The following is a 9898-nucleotide window of genomic DNA, read 5'->3' on the forward strand; positions in this document are numbered from 1 at the left end:
CCTGATAGCTGATGTTCTTCTTTGCATTATGGAACACTTCACTTACATCAACAATACTTCCCATGAAGCCAGAGAACAACAACTTTGGATCCCTTTCACCCTTTTTTTTTTTATACAAAAAGCAAAACTTAACAGTAAAGGAAAAAGTCACGAAACGGATTATCGGTGAGGCATACTTGTAATATTTATATTATACTCAAACATATAGGCGACTTCTATTGAGGATTATTGACTGTCCGAGATCTCCTTCTTGATGTTGTATTGTCGGTTAAAAGAATAAGTCAAATGATCGCACAGAGAATGAGTATGATTTGAGGTTTTATTTATTGGTGCATCTGGCAACAGAGTCAAAAAGATATGATGTCACTTATATGACTGTTGCACATCTTTTTTTGATGAACTGGCACTCCAGAAATTTAGTGGTACTGTCTACCCAGGGCAGAAACGACCACGGACAAAAACTTCTGCCAGGCTTCCTGGACCTCAGCGGTGAAGACGCTGGGACCAAACTTAGCGGCAACGCACAGGCTGATGCATTCAGCGAGCACCTAAAATGAGAGAAAGAAAATGCTTAACAGAGTTAATAAACACAAACTAATTAGCTAACCTTTTTTCAGGTCCATGTGTGATGATTGTCTCTGGGTGCTCGTGGGGACATACCCTGAAGTTATCGGGATCCACATGGAGTTTCTCGGAGTGCATAACGCTCAGTTTGGCGTAGGTCTGCTTGATGTTGTCCAAGTTCTTCACAGCATTTTCCAGACCACCCATCACGGTCCTTCCGTGCTGTGCCACTTTGGGGTTTCCCATAATGGCGGCATTGGTGGACAGGTCTCCAAAGGCTTGGAAGTATCTCTGACCCCAGGGGTACACAACCAGAAGCCTGAAATAAAACCAGAGAAACAATATTAATTTTAGTGCATATAGCATTAATAAGTGCTTCTACATACACAAAGAAACGTGTTGATATATTCGCTTCAGCCAAGTTTCAACATTATAGTAAAAAAAGTTGCATAACAAACGACCATGTTTCTGAATTGCGATGAGCTGCAGGTTACCTGGAGAGGGCCTGGGCACCGATTTCCCCCACATCAATCTTTCCCCACAGGCTTATGATGGCACTGCGCTCAGCATCTGTCCACTCGACCATTTTGACGGGGTGCAAGTCTCCTAGTTCACGAACAGGTTCTCACAAGTTCTCACAAATCTGCTTGTGAATAATTTACGTGAGATTCCCGTTTTTATTCGTTTACCCCGCGCCCCCTCCTTCAGTCATCGAAGCATCTGATTGGATGATCTGCGTCCGCCTGTTTAATGACGTGTGTTTTGCGTAAAGCAAATTTGGGCAACGGTCAGTGCCAACCGGATAGATAACGTCATTTGGCTCAGATATTGCTGTCACTTAAAATTACTCAGCTACAAATAATCCATACTATTAGTCAGTCAAAACACACAAAATTGGACCAGTAATATCAGTAATACCAGCTTTTTAACACCTGCTTTTAAATAAGCTAAGATATCATACAGTTTATTTATCCAAAAGGATATGTGCTCTCTTAACTTTAGGAGGGTGTTTGTGCTCCTTGTTGGCTATAAAACAACGTGTTTTTATTTTTAAAATATCAAACTCTGACTAACAGTGCAGCCTTTAAATTATGATTTATGTTTAATGCCATTTTTGCTTAGAGCATATTTCTTTTTGCATAAAATCTATTCGCCAGTTGTTTAAAGATTTTCGTGCAGTGCAGCCATTCAGTTTTTCTTTTTCTTTTTTTTAATTGTCAATTGCGTCAATTACGTGATATCACGTAATTGTCTGATAAGCAGTTTGCTTATCAGACATGCATTCTGGATTTGATACTTGGGCGTGGCACCATTTGGGTCGACATAAAGACGCACTGACAGATCCAACCAAGCAGCATTTTTTGATCAGCATTTTTCCTTGCATCCCGAAAATTCAAAGGCAGTCATGAGTCTCTCTTCGAAAGACAAGACCGTGGTGAAGAGCTTCTGGGCCAAAGTCGAGTCAAAGGGCGCCGAGATGGGTGGAGAAGCTCTGGGCAGGTAAGATCTCATTTTAAAGTAGGGATGACACAGGCTTTTTTAAGAGGGTGGGTTTTTCTTTCTTTTTTTTCTTTGCTTTTTTTGTAACTTCCTCATATTTCCTTCTGCTGTATTTTACAGGATGCTCGTTGCTTATCCTCAGACCAAGATCTACTTTTCTCACTGGGGCGACCTGAGCCCTAACAGTCCGCAGGTGAAGAAGCATGGTGCAACCATCATGGCAGCTGTGGGAAAAGCTGTCAAGAACATTGATGATCTTACCAACCACCTTTGCAAGCTCAGTGAGCTGCATGCCAGCCAGCTCCGCGTGGATCCTGCCAACTTCAAGGTAACAAAATATTGCGACCTTTAAACCTGCCAGAAATTATAATGATTATTTGTGCACGTACTTTAGTTTAGATTGTGAGCGTTAAAAAACTAAAAAACTAAGTGAATGTAGGGATGTCTTCAGTGCCTGATATAATCTAATCTGCTGTTTCTGTCACAAACACAGATCCTCACTCACAACATGATCTTGGTCCTGGGCATGTACTTCCCTGCGGAATTCACCCCGGAGGTTCACGTCTCCATGGACAAGTTCTTCAATAACCTCGCCTGGGCTCTGTCCGAGAGATACCGCTAAACATCAAGACAGAAGCTACCAACGTGTGGCATGAATGTCAGCAACCCTCATCATATGTGGGGGCTTGTTCAATAAAATTCACAAACATAAGAATGTCTATGTGTCCATTTATTTAGGCTTTTGTAGAGAAGAATACGCTCATTTCCACAGGTTACAACACAGATGAAAAAAACCACACACAGTATGAAAAAATAAGCCATGTTTTAAGTGTGTTTTTTAATTCTGGCACGTCATTTGCCACAACTTCGATTCCCTTTACACTGTATGCTCGTTTTCAAACATCAGAACAAAGTCTCTGTGGCCACAAAGACCCCATAGTCCATCTAACATGCAATAACCAAAACAATACATGCTTTCCGTATATCATACTTGGATCACATCACCAGTGACTGGTTTCTCAGATGGTTCAGCGAACAGGTATCAAAATCTAGACTGCGCGCCAACGTCGCACCGCCATACAGCCAAAACTCATACAAGTCACAGATGTGTTTAAATGACCAGTGACAGACCATTCAGAAACAGCGACTACAAGTCACACATTTAGACTGTTTTTAATGGTGTAGCTTGTGTTCAGCATGAGTATGAGTTTGGACATGCACACTGGGCACTCTCGGCGGTCTGAGTGAGACGCTGAAATTCAATTATCGGGGCATGGGTACAAGTCACACACGGACATAAACAGACCACCACCACCATTACCTGTGCACACAGTAGCCTGTATTTCATCTGCCTTGACCTGCAATTGTAAGGTGGGCAAGCACATGCGTCACAAGCAGTTCTCCTCCCAAAGCGCTGACCGCTGACCCACCGGTCCAAAACTTGTGCATACAATACTTTGAGTATTTTTTTGTTTCTGTGGTTTATGCCAATTTATGACACAGAACAACGTAGTCAAAGCTGAACGACACTGAACCTTATTGAAAGCGAGAATTCGGCTGACACCGCGAAGGGAAGCTGCCAAATCGAGTCGTTTTTGCCAAATTTGTTGGTTTACCAAATGAAAGAGGAAAAACAGAAACGTTTTATCATGCTATATATATTTTTTTAAATTCAAAGTCATTTGCATCTTAAACTACTGTCTCTTTCAGAACAGTGACATTTTAATAGTGATTTATTTTCTAGTTCTTGAAAAATGTCTGCGTTTGTGTGTGTGGACTTTCCCCCAACACTATAAATGAGCTCACGCATACTATAGCAAAAAAATACATAGCTTGAGCAGTACAGATTTCTTTATTTAAACCTCATTAAAACATGATTTAAAAACAGAACATGTGATGGTCCTCTGCAGCTCTCTAGTAGTACTGCCTCCTCAGGGAGGACACCACCACTGCCAGGAACTTCTGAAAAGCTGCATGGACCTCAGGAGTGAAGTCTTTACCCAACTGAGCAGCAACCACAATGGCCAGGCAGTCACCCAGAAGCTGCAGGACAACACAACATGCATGAAATAAATCATCAACACATACACACTACTTGGGATGCAGTACCATCATTTCTGCATTGCCTACCATGAAATTGTTAGGGTCCACCTGCAGTTTCTCAGAGTGCAGCGTGCTCAGCTCTGTAAATTTGGCCTTGATGTTGTCCATGTTCTTCACAGCTTTTTCCAGACCTTGCATTACAACCTTTCCGTGAGCAGCAACTTTTGGATTTGATGTGATGGCAGCAGCATTGTAGAGGTTTCCAAAGCCAGCGAAATACCTCTGAGTCCAAGGGTAGACAATCAAAAACCTGAGGAAACAAGAACATTTGAATAAATCACATTTCTAAATCTACGTCCCTACCCTCACCTATGGCCACGAGCTGTGGGTAGTGACCGAAAGAACGAGATCGTGGATACAAGCGGCAGAAATGAGCTTCCTCCGAAGGGTGGCTGGCCTCTCCCTTAGAGATAGGGTGAGAAGTTCGGCCATCCGGGAGGGGGCTCAGAGTAGAGCAGCTGCTGCTCCACATCGAAAGGAGCCAGCTGAGGTGGTTCGGGCATCTGACAAGGATGCCCCCTGGGCGCCTCCTGGGTGAGGTGTTCCAGGCATGTCCCACCGGGAGGAGGCCCCGGGGCAGACCCAGGACACGCTGGAGAGATTATATCTCTCGGCTGGCCTGGGAACGCCTTGGTATTCCCCCGGATAAGCTGGAGGAGGTGGCTGGGGAGAGGGAGGTCTGGGCCTCTTTGCTTAGGCTGCTGCCCCCGTGACCCGGCCTCGGATAAAGCGGATGAAGATGGATGGATGGATGGACATTTCTAAAACAAAAGTATATGTTAATGCACAAACAGTGCCCTCTTATATTTGTAAATTTACATACAAACATAAAAACAGCTTTATGCCGATGATCTTACCTGGAAATAGCTGCTGGGCCAACGACTTCATAGTCGATCTTGGAGAAGATGTCCTTGATTGTGGCTCGCTCGAAGTCTGTCCATGCAACCATTTTGCCTTGTTGACTGTTGCGCATATCCTACTTTGGTCGGCAGGTCACCACATGCAGCTTATAAAGGAGCCATTTTGCTCCACCCAAAGATATGCAGCTGGGTGGAGGTGGGCAGTGGGATGACTTGTAATACTTCTTTGCTGAATGAGTATTAAAAAAGAAGTAACAAAACAGCTTTTAGACTTTTATAACCCCTGTTAGATAATGCATCGGTCAAGCCGCTTCTGTGTAACGCTTTGCAGTTCTGTTTCATTTCCACCATCAAAATGAATCAAAAAGAAGTTTTTGTAAAGATGTAAATTAATTTTTTTAATCAAAGGTTTCCAACACTGATAAGGAAAGCTGTAGCAATTTTTTTTAATTAGATTAAAAGTATATGGTGTTGGTTGTATGATTTAATAAGTGATAAGGCAAAAAATGGGGCAAAATGTATTAATTCTGAAGCAAACATGATTTTGTTTGTTTTTTTAATCAAATAATTCAATTTGAAACTTGTGCAGAAAACTAGACTCTATTATAAACTTCGACTAGTTAAAGGTATTTCCCATTTGACTCCGATATTAAACAAATGGGCAAATATGAAACCACGATGGCTAAAAATTTCAAAAGTTTGAATCGGTGTTTCTTCATTCCAACCCACTGTGATACAACACTGAACAACAAACAATAGATCGCATCAAAACATTTCACTGGCTCTCAAATACAAGTGCATAGTTTTATATCTTTGTTATGAGTTATCCTGAACTTCTATGAAGATTTTATTTTGTAGTCTGTTTATCTCATGGGAGGTGTTTCGTATCATTTTGAACCTGTCCAAACACCAGTACCTTATCTGTGAGGTGGGTCGGGTGTGTGCATTTCCTGTTTCGTGTATAAAAACCTCCACAGTTTGAGCTGAACACAGCAACTCCAACCAGAACAGCAACAACAGGCAAGATGACCAGTCTTTCTGCAAAGGACAAGAACACAGTCAAAGCCTTCTGGGCTAAAGTGGCTGGCAAGGAGGAACAAATCGGCTGTGATGCTGTCTCCAGGTAAATATGGCCCCACACTGCCTACAAAAACCTGCTCCTGCATTTCAGTCTCTTACTCACTGGTTTGTTCTCTTACATTTTTATCCAGGATGCTGACAGTGTACCCTCAGACCAAGATTTATTTCTCCCACTGGAAGGACCTGAGCCCCGGCTCTGCCCCGGTGAAGAAGCACGGAGCAACCGTGATGGCTGCAGTTACTGATGCTGTCAGCAAAATGGACGATCTGACCGGAGCTCTTCTGAGCCTCAGTGGGCTGCACGCCTTCACTCTGAGAGTGGACCCTGCTAACTTCAAGGTACAGATCATTATTAAATCAGGACAGCATTTCTCAATGTAATTTTTGTCCATGTTGTGAACATTAATCCAACCAGAAATTAAAATCTAACTCAGCTTTCATTTGATCCTTGGGTAGCTGGTTGATCTGAAATGATGATCTCTGGTTACCAATAAATAAATAAAAGTCCATTCATTTCAATGTGATCATCATCTTTCCACAGGTTCTGTCTCACAACCTCCTCGTGGTCCTGTCCACCATGTTCCCCCAGGACTTCACCCCTGAGGTCCATGTGGCTGTGGACAAGTTCCTGGCTGCTGTGGCTCTCGCCCTGTCAGAGAAATACAGATAAACTGCACACAGGAGCAGAGGACTGCTTTATGTGCTTTCATACTTACTACTATTAATAAAACATTGAATGCAGTCAAAGTCTCATGGTCATTAGTGTGGTGAAGATAGTCTTTTACTGTGAGCACATAGAGGGTTTAAGGTAAAGAACCATCAAAGTTAAAGCATTCAGCTCATGTTAAAGGGTCAGTTTCAGAACTGCAGAAGCCTTTTTTTTACTTAATATATGGTATTTATTTTCATGCTGCTTTCTACTTTGACTCCACTATTTTAAATATAGAATACTTTTTACTGTGAGGACATAGGAGGAATTGTGTCATTACTATAAAGGTACATAACAGACAAATTCCTTCAATTTCTGTGATTATTTAATTGCCAAATTCCCAAATTTAATTCTTACATCCTTAAGGCACTGACTGCACCAATGTTGGATCCAAAACTGTAAAGAGGTAAACAGGCTTACAGACTTTGTGAATACAGTTTGACAATAGAAAATATTCCCTCTGCTAATACGATGTTTTTGGAAGGTGGTGATGCTGCATCTCAGAAGGTATTTTTACAGGTCTGTTCAGATAAATAGAGAATGTTCCAGTGAAAGCTTCTCCAGTTTAACTTTGACCTATTATCCCAAATTTTGTCATCCTACCATTAATTAATACTTTCAGTTTCAGAGTTTCAGTCAGGTTTCAGAGCTCATCACAGTACAGACATAGCTTTAGTGATGACTACAAATGATCTTCTTATGGCTTCAGACAGTGAACTCATGTCTGTGCTTGTCCTGCTAAACATGAATGTAGCGTTTGATAGAGTTGATCATGATATTTTATTACAGAGATCAGAGGATGCTGTAGGTATTAATAGTACTGTGCTGCTTTGCTTTATCTATCCATGAAGTCAGATAACACAGTTAGTTAAATTGCAGGAATCTCTTAAAGACATAACGACCTGTGTGACCTCGAATTTTCTGCTTCTAAATTCATATAAAATAGAGGCTATTGTACTCAGCTGAGGCTATTGTAATCTTAGAAATATGTTGTCTAATCAGATATTTACTCTGAATGGCATTTCCTTGGCCTCCAGTAACACTGAGGAGTCTTGGAGTTGTTTTGACCTGAATATTTCCTTCAATGGGCACATTAAACAAATATATAGGACTGCTTTCTTCCATTTGCGGAATATCACTAAAATTAGAAACATCGTGTCTCAAAGTGATACTAAAAAATTAGTTCATGCGTTTATTACTTCTAGGCAGGACTACTTTAATTCATTATAACCAGGATGTCTTGAAAACTACCTGAAAAGCCTTCAGTTGATCCGCTGCAGCGGGAGTACTGGCAGGGTGTAGAAAGAGAGAGCATTTTTCACCCATACTGGCTTCTCTTCATTGGCTCCCTGTTAATTCCAAAATGGGAATTAAAACCCTTTGCATTACATACAAGGTATAATCAGGCCTCTTAACTCAAAGACCACACAGTACAATAGAGAATTTCACTCTCAGACTGTAGGGTTACTTGTGGTTCAGAGCGTTGAAAACAGATTGGGAGTCAGAACCTCCAGTTTTCAGGCCGCTCTTATAGGAAACAGCTCATAGTTTTGAAAAAAAAAATGAATTGAAAGTAAATTTGCATCCGAACTCAATGTGTTTTGTGCTTTGCACATTTGAATGTATCCTGTCAGGTTGTGCAGTTTGGTCTTGATAAGAAGCATGATTAAGAAAACATGTACAGCCACATCTTTAGGAGAGCTTTTAACTCAGTATGTAGTCAAAACGTGGTTTTTTTAAATGTTTTTTTAAGGACTATCGCGTCAGCCACACAAGTTGCGTACAAACCTGACTATCCTGGCAGGTTGGGCAAAAATGCCCCTTCTGTCATTAACACGAATATAGTAACACTCATTACCATGCCACGCCACCTCACCTCACCTCACATCTCAACTCTCAAGTCTAACCCTTAAGTTTATATTACACTAAGTGTGCCACATAACAACAGATGGCAACAAAGAACCATATAGTTAGCTTTTAATAAAGTCTACTATATATACTAACAGCGCCAAAATCGCGCGTTTTACGCATGTGTCTCTCTCCGGAAACAGCTTGACACCTAAGATCAGCGAGAGGCAGCTGAAGGAGAACCGATACACGTTTTAGATATAAGGGCGAACCCCTCCTTTAAAAATCGTTGGTGACTGTGTTTGGATAAATGCAGGTGTGTGACCTTTGATAAAACCGATGGCTTAGCAGGGGCGCATTTATATTTGGCTTGTCTTATTGCAAACTATCCCATCGTACAAAACCGGAAATATGTGTGAAACAGTTCACATACACATCACACGTGCAGAAATATTATTTACTTATTATTTATTTTACTTATTTCAGTTTTGTTCTGCTTTGTTTAATCACACTTTCAGCATTATTGAAGATACGAAATATGATCGGCTTTGCTAAATACTTAGGGTGAGAACTCAGTGTATCATTCCAGAACATCATTCCGTATTTTACCATCCCACGCTCGTTCTGATAATCCACTAAATGGACAAAAAGCGCTGGTTCTCATTGAATTCGAGTGTTTTTAGTGTCTTTGTCATATGTTTATAAAACCAAGCATCTAGCTATTCAGTTTGCCTCTACAAACATTTGTGAAACAATTGGTTGTACGACAGTTTGTGAGATTTCGTTCCTTCCACATATTCCTCGATTAGCTGTAAGTGTTAAATACGGCAAAGTAAAAGTGTTTAGGAGTCACTTTGTGGCAGAGCAAGTAAAGTGCAGAGCAGAGTGGCCGAGTGCTGAGGCGCACAGTGCGTAAAAGTCATCAACCTTCTGGTGACTTGATAAATGCAGAGCTCCATATCTCCTCCTTTTTTTATCATTAGCACAAAAACGAAATCAAACAGAGATAATGCGAGGCTTCAGATCTTATTAATCATATGAAATGGTGCATATGATGGTCACTGTAATGACATCCCATCATCTAAAACCAGTCTTTCCTTAAATGCATCTTCCATTACTCTGTGATTTTATTTTTATTTTTTAGATTCTGAGTAAATAATTCGAATTTTTTACTAAAGACAGTGGGATATTTGCAACTCTTTTGCAAACTCAATTAAAGCCAACACAGTTATCC

At 41.0% G+C, this 9898-nt stretch overlaps 4 protein-coding genes and 1 long non-coding RNA gene across 5 annotated transcripts; 2 read left to right on the plus strand and 3 right to left on the minus strand.

Moving 5' to 3' along the window:
* Positions 1 to 305: 305 nt before the first annotated feature.
* Positions 306 to 1229, minus strand: LOC120743472 (hemoglobin subunit beta-A). The gene is made up of 3 exons (XM_040047114.1): positions 1059 to 1229; positions 661 to 883; positions 306 to 548 (listed from the first exon to the last, which is right to left on the minus strand). Exons 1-3 carry the CDS (start codon positions 1148 to 1150, stop codon positions 417 to 419), a joined length of 447 nt encoding a protein of 148 aa, XP_039903048.1. The 5' UTR covers positions 1151 to 1229; the 3' UTR covers positions 306 to 416.
* A 672-nt stretch (positions 1230 to 1901) lies between these two features.
* Positions 1902 to 2776, plus strand: LOC120743560 (hemoglobin subunit alpha-B-like). Its single transcript, XM_040047220.1, has 3 exons — positions 1902 to 2064; positions 2185 to 2392; positions 2558 to 2776. The coding sequence occupies exons 1-3, from the start codon at positions 1970 to 1972 to the stop codon at positions 2684 to 2686; spliced, it is 432 nt and encodes a 143-aa protein (XP_039903154.1). The 5' UTR covers positions 1902 to 1969; the 3' UTR covers positions 2687 to 2776.
* A 956-nt stretch (positions 2777 to 3732) lies between these two features.
* Positions 3733 to 5509, minus strand: LOC120743605 (hemoglobin subunit beta-like). The gene is made up of 3 exons (XM_040047277.1): positions 5025 to 5509; positions 4195 to 4417; positions 3733 to 4107 (listed from the first exon to the last, which is right to left on the minus strand). The coding sequence occupies exons 1-3, from the start codon at positions 5138 to 5140 to the stop codon at positions 3979 to 3981; spliced, it is 468 nt and encodes a 155-aa protein (XP_039903211.1). The 5' UTR covers positions 5141 to 5509; the 3' UTR covers positions 3733 to 3978.
* Position 5510: 1 nt separating this feature from the next.
* LOC120743631 lies at positions 5511 to 8702 on the minus strand. Its single transcript, XR_005698247.1, has 3 exons — positions 8068 to 8702; positions 6227 to 6756; positions 5511 to 6065 (listed from the first exon to the last, which is right to left on the minus strand). It is a non-coding gene; the product is annotated as an uncharacterized LOC120743631 (long non-coding RNA).
* Positions 6016 to 6880, plus strand: LOC120743526 (hemoglobin embryonic subunit alpha-like). The gene is made up of 3 exons (XM_040047179.1): positions 6016 to 6150; positions 6239 to 6446; positions 6649 to 6880. The coding sequence occupies exons 1-3, from the start codon at positions 6053 to 6055 to the stop codon at positions 6775 to 6777; spliced, it is 435 nt and encodes a 144-aa protein (XP_039903113.1). The 5' UTR covers positions 6016 to 6052; the 3' UTR covers positions 6778 to 6880.
* Positions 8703 to 9898: the final 1196 nt, after the last annotated feature.

This window comes from Simochromis diagramma, unplaced genomic scaffold (assembly GCF_900408965.1).
Source record: "Simochromis diagramma unplaced genomic scaffold, fSimDia1.1 OVJJ01000321.1, whole genome shotgun sequence".
NCBI lineage: Eukaryota > Metazoa > Chordata > Actinopteri > Cichliformes > Cichlidae > Simochromis > Simochromis diagramma.